The sequence below is a fragment of the Protopterus annectens genome, chromosome 8.part0 (genome assembly GCF_019279795.1).
Source record: "Protopterus annectens isolate FY-2018-M chromosome 8.part0, PAN1.0, whole genome shotgun sequence".
Classification (NCBI taxonomy): Eukaryota; Metazoa; Chordata; order Ceratodontiformes; family Protopteridae; genus Protopterus; species Protopterus annectens.
The window spans coordinates 74,914,640-74,928,023 of NC_056741.1; the positions used below are offsets into that span (position 1 = coordinate 74,914,640).

General features: G+C 44.9%; 1 protein-coding gene across 1 annotated transcript in view; it reads left to right on the forward strand.

The window, feature by feature from the left end:
• Positions 1-13,384, forward strand: part of PHB2 (prohibitin 2) — a 303,055-nt gene that overhangs the window by 147,616 nt on the left and 142,055 nt on the right. Inside the window, exon 8 of the mRNA XM_044079628.1 lies at positions 6,335-6,412. Within this exon, the coding sequence (XP_043935563.1) occupies positions 6,335-6,412 (78 nt within the window). The remainder of the gene's footprint in view (positions 1-6,334; positions 6,413-13,384) is intronic.

Sequence of the window (13,384 nt, forward strand, 5' to 3'; positions counted from 1 at the left end):
CTTTAGATCAGTGTCAGGATAGCATGAGGTAATAAGAAAGCAGATGAGTATAGATACGGTCCTTTGCTGCTCCTAGATATTCTGAACAAGTGATTGGAACAGAACCCTGCTACTGAAGTAGTGCTCGTCAGTAACTACAAATATATGTGGTTGAGTTTCTGGAAGGCGTCAAGGTCAGACATTATTTTCTTCGGACTCTTAAGGTCGATCATTGCAACAATAGCGTCTGCTGGATTGGAGTTTGCTAGGTTGTAATGTCCAAGACATGGATGTTGCCAAAAAAAGTCTGACCGCAGAAAGCCTTATTCGGTAAGGAGAAAGGTACAGGCTATTCCTGGCAAAATAGACTGGCTTGTCTGTTGTAGCATCCCATGCGCACACACTGGTTCATCACCCTGAAATGACACCAGTTAGACTATTGTTGAACTCCGTTATTTATTGTGGAGGGGTGGCTTCATTCTTGCGTATGGCAGGATACTGTAAATACAAGCTGCTTTCTTATCTCAGACACAAGCATGGAAGCTTAACAATGTTTTTGTAGCCCTCCGCTATGGTGGAGCATATCTGTTAATTCACCAGGTAGTCCTACTCGATGTCCTGCTGAGGGTAGCCAAAGATCCGGTCAGTAGACCAAAGCCTTAGTACGTTCCAGGTGTTGTATGTATAGGGGGTAAGGTACATAAGTGATGTACAAGCACCATATTCTCAGAACTTCTTTGCCTCCAGTCCAAACACTACTTTTGAAATCAGTGTACAAGTAGGTTGTGTTGCTCCAGTTATTGAGGCTTTGAAAGATAAGTACTCAGCTGGGGTCTTTCAGCTGGGGTCTTTTCCTTCCTTTTTTTGGGAGGCATATTCCCCATGAAGGTAGACATGAGAAATAGCTTTTTTTGTCTAGATGCTACCCACGACCATAATCTGTATTTGTCAGACATTTGTTCTGAAGACTCCATGTAGCCATCTGTTTAGAGAACCAATGACCGAAGCTGTTAGCCCAGGGAACCGTAGCTTCTGAATCTGCCCACCCTGACATTCAGCAGCCACTTAAGAAAATGTTTTACAAAGACGCATGTTGAGACATCTGTCCAGGCTCCACAAGACATCTCATTTGGGTTGGATGAAGAACCAGTGGATTGTCTGGTGCCGATGCCAGTCTTTTGTTATGACCCCAGTGGAGGCTGACGAGGGGTTCCATACTTGCACATCCTCTGGGCTGTTCCTTCATCTGCTGCAGACAGTGATGGAGAACTGTGGTCGTTCATTTCGAAGGGGCCTAAGGGGATTCCTCAAATTCTTGTTGGGTAAGAGGTTCCTGGTTCCCTTATTGAAGTCGGGCTGGGGTCCGAACCCCTTCAGTTTGTCAGGCCTGATGTTCCATTATTTTTTTTATTTTTTTTTTTAAACTTGTGGTTCCTTTGACTAAGGACCCACGTGGAGACTGGCAGGACTTCACTCAGGGTTTTCAAAGCCCTTATGGCTTTGAATCCTCTTCAGGTGCCGTCTCTTCCCCGGTCTTCTACCCCTTTTAAATGTCCTCAACTCAAGGTTCTGATTTTTGTGATGTGAAGTTGGATTCTGGAGAATAGTCCTTGGCACAGTCTTCTCGGATCCAGTCCCCTCTTGCTTTTTCTTGTGAGGAAGACTATTCCCTTTCCCCTGATTCTCCTATTGAAGCATTATCTTTTGGGGGACACTCTTCACAAGATGCAACACTTTTTTTTTTTAAGTGGGACTGTTCCTAAATGTCTGATATTCAGAAGAGGTACTGTGACCTCCACCAGACTGATTCACTCGGACTTCTACAGTTCCTCTAGTATCGGATGCTCTCTTGGACACCTTTTCCTCTGCTTCCCAGGCTCCTGACTCCAAACCTGCAGCTACAAAGAAACCTGACAGTTTCAAGGAAGTGCCTGAGGCTCGGACATTTGTTTAAAAGCCCTACTTCTGACCTTGTAGCGATTTTCTGTGGCTGCTGGTAAGCCTTGTAAGCTACTGTCGTTTTCCAAACTTTTGCCCTTTGACAAGGACAGTAGGGCTGTGGGCAGGTATGAGGAAATATTTATACATCTGCCACATTAGCTTTTGGGGCCATAGACTACTAGACCCATATGACTAGGTATGTGCTAGCTTTTCTTTTTAAAATTGGGAGTGTTCTGTCTGTTATGCTGACTCGATGCTAAGCCTTCTGCCATTTCTCTTTTGAGCTCTGGTTCTCTGTTAGCTTCTCATTCCATCAAATGCACTAATGATACTGCTGCTGATGCCTCCTCACCCTCTCTTCAGGAAATGTTTGCATTTTTGTTTCCTTCTCCTCACCCTCTCTTCAGGAAATGTTTACATTTCTGTTTCCTTCTCTCACCCTCTCTTCAGGAAATGTTTGCATTTTTGTTTCCTTCTCCTCACCCTCTCTTCAGGAAATGTTTACATTTCTGTTTCCTTCTCACCCTCTCTTCAGGAAATGTTTACATTTCTGTTTCCTTCTCCTCACCCTCTCTTCAGGAAATGTTTACATTTCTGTTTCCTTCTCCTCACCCTCTCTTCAGGAAATGTTTACATTTCTGTTTCCTTCTCCTCACCCTCTCTTCAGGAAATGTTTACATTTGTTTCCTTCTCCTCACCCTCTCTTCAGGAAATGTTTACATTTCTGTTTCCTTCTCCTCATCCTCTCTTCAGGAAATGTTTACATTTCTGTTTCCTTCTCCTCACCCTCTCTTCAGGAAATGTTTGTTTCTCGGTTTCCTCCTCACTTATCAGTTTTTACTTTGCCTTTTGGTCTTTCTACAGCCCCAGGGGTATTTACCAAATGTCTGGTCGCTGTAGTAGCTTTCTGCAGACTTCAGGGAGTTCAGATATTCCCTTATATGGACACCCTTCTGATTCAAGCCCTCTCTCAGCAGCTTCTACTTCAGAATCTAAAAGTTAAGTGTTGACTCCCTCTCTGGGACTAGTGTTTTTGGTTGCAGAATTCAGACCATCCCAGCGTTGGCTTCTTTTCAGCTTCTTAAGGTCCTCACTTTGCTTATTTCAAGTCTGTTTCTCCTTTTCCATTTCTTCCTGCAAGGGAATTTCTCTGAGCTGTGGGGTACATGGCACCCACCATTCCCATGGTTCTTTTGCCAAACATCACATGAGGAAGTTTCAGTGGCATCTCGAGACTGTTTGGCTCAGACATGCTCATCCTCTGGGTTTCCAGTCCCTCTTTTACCCTGTCACAAACTCAAATTCCTCACCTGGATTCACCAGATTTTCCCCAAGTCCAGGTCTGCCTTTTCATGTTCCTCTTCCTACTCGAGAGCTGTACATGAATGCTTCCGATCAAGGTTGGAGAGCTTCCGATCAATGTTAGTGAACTTCCTCCAACAACCTGAAAGTCCAGAGTCTGTAATCCCATCAGCAGATGTCAGACCACATCAGTATTGAGAAGATGAGGGCTCTAATCGGATTTTTACTCCCTTTGAGTTCCATGTCCAGTAAAGGTTTTTACAGACAGTACCACAGTCATGTGGTACATCAGGGAGCACAAAGTCTTACCTTTTCGCAGGCTGGCTCTTCAAGCTTGGGATTTTGCAGCCGGACGTCTTTTATTTATTTATTTATTTATTTTGTTTGTTGGTTTGTTTTGTTTTTTCAGGTAGTTTCCCTTCAGAGCACAGTCTAGTAACAGACTCTTTAGCAGGTCCAGGGCACATCCTCCGAAATGAATTCTTGACAGAGAGTTGTTTCTGGACATTATACATTGGTGGGGTACTTCTCAAGTAGACCTTTTTGCCTCACCTCTGATCAGCTTTCCTTGGTTGTGTTCCCAAGTTCCAGATCCACTAGGTTGGAAAGTAGACACCATGCCTTCTTTTCTTGGAAGGAGATGTCCTTGCATGCCTGTCGATTTCCCTGCTTCCCAGGGTCTTGCACAAGATCATGTGGGCACACCTAGAATCTTGCTGGTGGTTCCCTTTGGCCCAAATAGCACTGCTTCTCCCTTCTCTTTCACCTGATCGGGGCAGTCATCACAGGATGGATTTTCGCACACAAGACAAAGGGGTCTCACATTTACCCTGATTTGTCCACACTTCAGCTGACACTTAGGGTGATGGAGCTTGATTCCTTTCAGGCACCAGTTTTCTAAGGACATGCTTTTGGTTTTGCAGAAAGCCAGAAAACCCACTGCTGGAAAATCTATGTGGCTAAATGTGACTAAATGGAAGAGGTTTCTGTTTGCCGTTCCAAACGTGTAGCCCCCTTTTTTCTGTGGGGGTTCCTAGGGTCTTTTTTTTTTTTTGTGTGTGAATTGCTCAATACTGGTTTGGCATATTCTGCTGCTAAGGCTCATTTGTCAGCATCTCTACCTGTCTGTCTTTGCGTCCACATTTGGCTTCTAGTTTTGAGGTTAAAACAATTGCTAAAAGGCATCCTTGATATCTGGCTCCCTAGAAAGCCTATTCTCCTCCTTGGAATATTTTTATTCTTGAAAGATGGAGTCTGTCCCCTTCTGAGCCTGACATTTTCTTCCCTACAGAACTGTAGTTGAAAGCCTGTGTTATTGGTGGCTAAACTTCTGCCAAGAGAGTTGCTGAACTCCAAGCCCTTATGGTGGCTCCTCCTTTTTTGGGGGTTTCACAAGGGCAGACGTTCTCTTCATACTGTGGCCCAGGTGGTTAATGATGTGTCCTTGAATCAGTCAATCTTCCCTCCTTTTTTTTCTTCTCCACAATCTCTGAGTGAGAAGGTACTGCACACCTTGGGTTTACAAAGACAGCTCAGAAATTAATTGGATAAGACAAAGGCATCGAAAATCTGCAACTTTTGTTTCCTTTCATACCAGGAAATTGGGTTTGGCAGTCTCCAGGCAAACTTTCTCCTCCTGGATCTCCATTGCCATTTGCTTTTGTTATTTTTATTGCAAGGAGCATTCCTCTTCTGTTTATGCTCATTCTACCAGGGCAGAAGCCTCTACTGTTCATGCTCATTCTACCAGGGCAGTAGCCTCTTCTGTTCATGCTCATTCTACCAGGGCGAAAGCCTCTTCAGATGCTTTTTCATGGGTTTGGATACTAGATCCATCTTGAAAGCTGCTGTTTGGTCTTCTGTCCACATTTTTACCAGGCATTATAAGTTGGGCGCCATTGCCAGGGCAGGGTTTGTGGAGGGCTGTTCTTCATGGGTTTGTGGAGGGCTGTTCGTGGGTTTGTGGGGGGCTGTTCCCTCGCTTCCTCCTCCCATACTTTTCAGTAGATTTTGTTCTCTCCCAAGTATAAAAAATACTGCAACAGTGACAAGGGTGGACATAGTACGTATACAATGTTACCATCACAGTAGATGTCCTCCTCACTGTTGTAGTATTTGGTCCTTTCCTTTTGCCCCCTTTTATTTTCTGTTGCCCTTCTGATTGAGGGGTTTCCTGTTACATGTTTCCCTCCCTAGATGGCATGTTACTGCTGCTCTGGTTCTCCTGGGGTACTCCATTTCTAAGATTGTGTCCATACGTCACATGTACCTTGAATCTTGAGCATAGAATGTGCGTCTGACATATGACACTTGGAAGGTGTAAAAGCTTTGGTATACTGGCCAGTCATGGGGCTGTTCTCTGCAGGATATTCCAAGAGTAAAGAATACTGCAGCAGTGAGAAGTAGGACGTCTACCGTCACGGTACGATTTTACACAGATGTATAATAACCATGCTCAGTTAATGCAAACTAACTTATTTCTTAGATTTCCGATATTACTGACAAAAGGCTTTGTTATTGCTGGCATGAGTCATAATTTGTGATTGACGCTTGCTTTGGGAAGGTTTGATTTTTTAAAAACAATAAAAACTTCATATAAGCCAACCAGACAGTAGGGCACCCACGAAACTTATTACCTGCTTTCGTCTAATGACTTTTCATTTTGTTTGAAAAGTTAATTCAAGAAATCCATCTTAAGAGCAAAGTTTTGCAATTTTTCATATGCACCTCTTTGACATCCGAAGTTCTGTAACAGGGTTGTTTTTTCCCAGTTTTGATGAGTACTGTTTGGGTTTCATGTATTTAAAAAATTGTGATGCCACTCTGCTATGCTTTTTACATTTGTCCAAAACAGTGAAGATGAAAGAGCCAGAAAGCAGATTTCATACTATACAAGCAGAAGGACTGTGTAAAAGTAAACTCCCATCAGTTTTAGGAAGAGAAATGCAACAAAGAAATGGGTAAATTTAACGGAATGAAATCCAAGAACCTGCACCATGTTTGTATTTGACGATAATGTTTTATATAGTAAGTCGAATTTTCTAAAGCTATGGGTTAAGAACACAGGTGTATACTAGTCATACCGGTTTGATTTCCTTATCCACTATGTTACATTGGAGAGGCTCTGAACAAAAATCCTGGTTACCTGAAGTTGCGTCGCATTCGAGCTGCCCAGAGCATTGCAAAAACGGTAAGATGGATCTACAGTTATTTATTCACTGAACCTAGTTAGCTGCTTTCACAGTTTTAAGTTTTAGATTGTGTAGTGGCATTTTAACAGTAAATGGAAAAATGCTTGTGTTCTTTTTATGCATTACTGCAGGTGCTGAGATAGGATTAATAACTTTGCAGTTAATTGGTTGTTTAGGCACTGTGCTATGTATGCTTGTGTTTGACTGCCATTTTTGAATTCTGTATGGGCAAGCCAGATTTGTTATATGTAGTGATTTTTATTAATGTTGGGTTGCAAAAACTAAAAAAAAATGCTCCTCAAAAAGGATTACTAACTGGGGAATTTATCTTCTGGCTTGGAACATGAAGTGGGTAATATAACACTTTTGTTATGCATTGTATGGATCGCTGTTAAGTAGCAATAACCACTGGAAATTCCGTGTTAGAAGGCATGATGTCTTCCCAGACATCGGGGCATTGGTTCATCAGTGTTTACTAGACTAACGACCACATGGACCTTTTTAAGTCTAGCCATGCATCCCGAATCTCTGACATGTTCTTGTACCCTTGATAAATGTTTGGCTACCTGTGTCCCGTTGCCGAACCGGGGATGAAATTCCTGTTCCCTGTCTAACTGTCCTGCACTTGAATTAGGTTAGGGAGGAACTCTGCTTTACATGGATGGGGAGCTTATTCCAGACATGGGGTAGTTACTGGGATACATACCTGTTTCTCCAGCAGGTCCTGTTTTTATCACAGGCAAGGTTTAAGTCTGTAGACCAGGTCATTCTGGTGCTGTTTGTTTTGTGGATATGCAGGAGGTCTATCAGAGGGCGGGGGGGGTCTGATAATGCCCTGTAGCCAAGCATGGATCTCCCCTGAACAGTCTGTAGGAGACTGAATACAGGGATAGGGCCTTGAGGTGGTCTGTGTAAGACGTGTTACTTTACACCCTGCACTGTTTTAGTGAGGAACCTCTGTGGACATTCATTTGTTGGATATGGCTGGTTAGGTACATAGGTTCATAGGTGTGTACTAGGCTAATAGCCCTGGAGCCTTTACAAGCCTAGCCCAAAAATATTGCCCAGGAAATGTGCCACCCAATATTGGTTCACAGTGCCCCTATCCAGTAGGGCAACTGGAGTGATCCCTGGAGTGAACTTTGTTACCCATCCACTCATCAAGATTTCTCTTGAAGAGGGCCAGCAAGGTGATCTGCTTGGCATGAATGGGAAGCTTATTCCAGAGTATGGTCAGTCTTTGTGAGCTGGACCTGTCCCCCCAGCATGTTCTTTTAGTTGTGGTAATGAGGTTGTGATCTCTGGAACATACCAAAGAGGGCGTGGTACTCTGCGATGGGTCTGACCAATATCGAATACGGTGGAACAGTGGCTTCCTTGGGCCTAGGTGGCATACTTTTGTTTATAAGATGCGCAACATAGAATAATTTCCACATTACCATAGAAACGTGATGGTCACAGGCTAGATTACTGTCTGTGTTCTCCTAAATCCCTGACTACTGGGATGTGTTGTCAATATTGATAGTTACAAGGTGTGGATCACTTCCCGAAGGATACGGTTATGCATTTCGTTTTAGTCCATGGCTCTGACAGTAGTTGTTTGTCTCTGTCAGCCCTTCCTGGAGAACATTTGTGTCAGTGTGGGATTCAGTGACTGTTCCTAATGTTCAATCATATGCAGATTTATTCAGCCGGAAGGCATTGATGTTGGGTATGACTACAGAGAAGTAAATGCCAAAAAGGAGCAGTCCCAGGACCGATCCCTGTGGGACTTCATTTGTGACTGGCCTCTTTGTAGAGGTGGACTCTCCAGTTCTAACTTCCTGGGTCCCATCTGTGAACCAGCTGGCTATCCACTGGATGACATAAGGGTTTGTACCTAATCTCATGAGTTGGTCAACAGTGCCCAAGTAGGGTAAAACATTTTGTACTCATCTATTGCTTTGGTGACCTTCTTAAAGAAATCCACCAGGTTGAGTAGGCATGACCTGCCCCCGACAAAACCAAACTGGGTTGGGTTCAGTGTCTGGAAATTTCCTATGTCATTATTGATCATTTCCATGATAATTCTTTCCGTGGCTTTACATACGAGGCTAATTAGACTTATGGGTCTGTAGATGGCCCACCTTTGTGCAGAGGGGTGACTATTTTTGTTCTCCATTCATGAGGCACAAAGCTTGTTTGGAGGCTACAGTTAAATAGCAATTCCAGAGGGCCTGGTAAGTTGTGATCTGATGTTTATCTTTTTCCCATTCATCACTGATGGGTTGGGTTCTGAGCCCTCGGAACAGAGTCTGCCTAATACCAAGCTTGCACCAGCCGAAAAAACTCTCAAGCTAGGTATCTACCCAGAATGCCCTTCTCCCTGTTACCTCCAATCTCGTTTGCCGCATAGCCATAAAGTCACATTTCAGCCAAGTTCTCAGCTAAGTGAAACCTTTTTGATATTTGTGTACAAATTTTTGTATAGCTTCATATTTTATTAAGTGATTAGTATTTTTATTGTCATTTCTTCTGTGTATCTTTGTTCTTTCCCCTCTACACTTTGAGCCTTCTAAGTGTGACCTAAAGTTTTTGTCTTGGAAGTCATTGTTTTGGTAGCCATTACCTCTGCCAGAAGAGTCTCGAAGCTGCAGGCATTGTGCATCAAGAGGCCCTATCTGGTCTTTCATAAAGACAGAGTGTCACTTCAGATGAATCCATCCTTTCTTCCCAAAGTTGTGTCTGAATTCTCCATTAACCAGACCATTGATCTACCAGTGTTTTTTTTTTTCTGAATTTTGCTAACGGAGGAGAGTATTGCCTTCACTCCTTAGACGTACATAGACAATTGAGATTTTACCTAGACAGGACCAAACCTATCCGTAAATCTGAACAGCTTTTCATTTCTTTTTCTGGGCCCAAAATGGGAGAGGCTGTTGCCAAGGTTACATTATCAAGATGGCTAAGGGACTGCATACGTTTCAATGAACCCATGCCAAAAGTTAAAGCTCACTCCACTAGATCTATGGCAACATCTGTAGCATTCTATTCTAGGGCTTCCATGGATGACATCTGTGCAGCTGCAGCAGCTACTTGAGCTAAGCCTCATACTTTTATCAATCTTTACAAATTGGACCCGGTCCCAGAGGGAGAGCTGCCTTCGGCTCAGTGATACTCAGGAATGTTCTTCCATAAGGGCCGCCCATGGACCTCAAGGTAGCTTGGGATTCTGTCCCATCAGTGATGAATGGAAAGAAGATTAACAACATCAGATAACGAAGTTATGTCTTACCATAACGTTCCATCTGAGTTGTTCATCTTTCATTCATCACTTCCCACCCTCCTTCCCCCTCCAAAGGCTCCTGGGGGATACTTTGGGTCTAAGTTGTGCCCTAGTGTACTTGTGCAGAAGTGGCCTCTGCTTTGCTTCCTTTTAGCAAACTCTATCTGAGGTAACCGGGAGAAGGGCATTCTGGGTAGAGATTTGGCTCGAGACATTTTTGGCTGGCACGAGCTTTGTATTAGGCCGACTCCATTCCAAAGCCTCGTAACCGAACCTTCAGTGATGAATGAAAGAACAAAAACACAGATGGAACGTTATGGTAAGACATAACTTTATCTGAAGTAGTTAACTTCATTTTATCTTCAACCTGTGGGGATTCGGATCCATATTGGATCAGAGACGTCAACTTTGCAAGCATCTGCTCCAAGCTCCATCCCCTTACCCATAACACACCGCCATCTACTGCCTTCCCTCCGATCTTGTTTGCCGCTTCATGCATCAGCATCGTGATCTCTGCAGCTCTGAGCTTTCAGTGATACTGTAAGTGCTTTTTGGGGTTGTTCTAGTGAGTTTTCGCAGTTTCTCTTTTCCTCCCCCTACGCTAGTTTGTCTGGGTTTTTGTCCATAAAAAGTATAATTGTATCGTGAGATAGTTTTGTGTAGGCCCTTCCCTTCCTTAGTGTGTGCGTGGTCAGGTAGTTTGTTTGGGTGTGGTTTGTTTGTCGCTTTGTTGGGATGTCTGAACAACCTAAACCTACTTTTACAAAATGCACAGTGTGGCTATAAGCTTTCACCAGCGGATGGCCACACTCTGTGTGTTTGCTTGGGCGTTGCACATTGGTCCGTCCAATGCAGCATTTGTGCAGGGTTCAGTCCTAGGGCCCTTAGAGACAGGCCAAACTTATGGCGAAAGGTCTGCTTCCGGCATCGACCTTGGACTCAACGGTCTTGCCCTCGGCTTCTTCTTTTACAGCTTCTGCCCAACCCTCCCACTAGACCTGCTGAAGGGGATGTTGCCAGAGGGAGAGACAAGGACAAAAAGGACAGACACAAGGATGCAGAGAGAGGGAGAGACCAGGAAAAGAAAGGGGATAGGCCCCGTAAGGGGTCTCCAGATCGTGAGTCTTCCCTAACCCACCTTCTAAGGTTTCGAGACCGGTTTCTCCTCAGCTCCATTCCCCCAGATTTTCCCTGGAGCCGACGGAGCCGAGGCTTTTTTCTAGATCCTCCCAGCGACCAGCCATATCAGAGTCTGTCGCTTTCTCGTGCTTGACTTGGAGTCTTTCTGAAATGGATATGGACAAGATCATGAGGAGATTCATTCGGACCCAAATCCAGATGTGAGTCTTGCCAAGCCCCTCTCCCTCTGGAGGGGGGACTTCCATGCCATTCTTCCACCCGATATCGCCTTCCCCGATCTGGCCTTTGGTTTTGGGGTACATGGATCCAAGGATCTTTGGAGCTGAGGATTCGGCACCGATTGTTCCTCCAATATAGACTCTGGTGATTCCTTGAGTTCCTCCGATCCAACTAGCTGTCTGGGCCAAGGACTGGAGAGTCTGACCCGAGGGGATGGATGTGTCTTCGTTTCTGACAGTGTTTGGATCCAAACCATTCCTTCGGAGCTCCGGCTACCCTAGCCTCAGCTCCAGTCCTCACGATGGACCCAGGGAGAGCTCTCTCCTTGTTGGGCTCTAAAGAGGTGCGCTCTCCCTCGGCGTTCGACATGGTGGAGAGGGTTCTCTCCCAAGGATAGAGACCCCAGCCTATTCCCTTGGATTCTGCCCATACTCCCTCAGATTCAGTTGCGACTCCCTTCATCTCATCTCAGGGACAGCCCATACTAGAGGAGCCCCAGGCGGTTCCCCTGTAGGAGCCCCCCCCCCTGCGGCTCATGAGCCTTCTTCAGAGAGTCCCACTGAAGAGGGGCATCGTAAGCACACATGCAAAAGTAGCACTTGGACTCCCCTGAGGCCCTTACTGAAGACACTGATTTACCTTACTGAAGACACTGATTTAGATGGAGAAGGTTCCCCCAGGTCACCTCTCGAGGATGTCTCCTTTGGAGACATCATGACTATCATCCATAGAAGGTTTTTGGAGGCTTTTGGCACGTGCCCATCTACTTTCTGGGTGCCCACACCGGCGGATCTTTTAGTGGATCTTACAATGCGGGCATGGAAGGAGCCTGACACCATAGAGCTGATACCTAAGCGCCTGGACAAAATTCTCTCTCCACCCTCTGAGAGACAGGCATGGTGTAAAGGATCCCCTGTGGATGCTATGGTGGTTGCAGCAGCCACCAAGAAGGGAACTGGCTCAACAGAGTTCCTCGGTCCACCCTCCGGATAAGGAATCCAGGACGGTGGATCGATTTGGGAAGCGAGTGTATTCTTAAGCGATCTTTTTTCATCCGAGCACTGAACTATTTGGCACACGTCGTATGACTGCAGCGAGACCTAGTCAGAGTTAGCTGAGTCACCCCCAGAGTCTTTGTCACAGGAGGGCAAGCATCTGTTCTCTAAAGATGTCTACTCTGAAATTGGTGTCAAACGCGTCCATGCACCTCCTTTCTCTTGCTACGGAAGGAACAGCTAGGGCGGCTGGGACTGGCGTTGCTATGAGGCGACATGCTTGGCTCAGACTGTGTCAGTTTGTGGACCCCTTCAAGGCGTCTTTTACGAATGCTCCCTTAGATGGTTCTTTTCTCTTTGGGAAGACCGTCTGTGACACCCTTGTCCAGAGTGAGAAAGAGGGGAAGACTGTCTGCCGTTGGATTCCGCTTCTTTAGCCCTCAAAGATCCTTTTCTCGGAATCTGAGAGGGCAAAGGAAGATGTGGATGTTCTTAGTGTTTCACTGTTGCAGGCATCACATTTGGGTTATCTGCCTGCAAGTTATCCTCAGCTGGCCTGAATACAAGAGTCTTGGGATTTCTGCGTCGGATGCTGTCGCTTCTTCCATGACGTCAGGGGTATAAAACATGCAGCTGATGCCATTACATAAGTCTGTCTTGCCATGCAGTGCCCAAAGCAGAAGCAGTTCGCAAGTGATGTTCGGCCAACTCCTGAAATTTTCATTTTCGAGTTTCAGACATGAAGTCTTCAAAAAGATAAGTACCCCTTTGGGGATCTTTTTTTCTTGCTTTAACCGATGTCAGAAAAAAATAATTGTCTTGCCTGTGGAAAGCAAATACCTCATAGAGATTTTCATTCTTACTGCGTCACCTGTTTAGGCCCAGACCATGATGTCCCTCGCTGTCGGTTGTGTGCCTTGTTCAGTGCCCGAACTGTTCGTCGTCAGGCTATTTTTATAGCTAAATGCTTTTGTTCTCTATCTCCGTACAAATGGCTTCATTAAGTCATTCGACTACCAGTATTCAAAAAAAATGTAAGTAATCTCACCTTATCACATTGCCAAAGTGGTTAGAAAGTCCTCCTACGTGGCCCACCTAATCACAAAAGGGTTTGCATCCAGATCAAAAGAGGTCATTGTGCCCCTCCACTCATCATTCATCAGACCCATCTTAGAGTACAATGCCCCATTTGGGATGTACCTTACAAGATACCTGCAACAGCTGGAAAGACCACAGAAGTACCTCACCAAGATGATCAGTAAACTCCAATTGTACTTTGTTGCATAAAACCTACTCAGATGTGATCTCTGCCTGACATACAATGCCATGTCCAACCCAGAATTGATGGACAT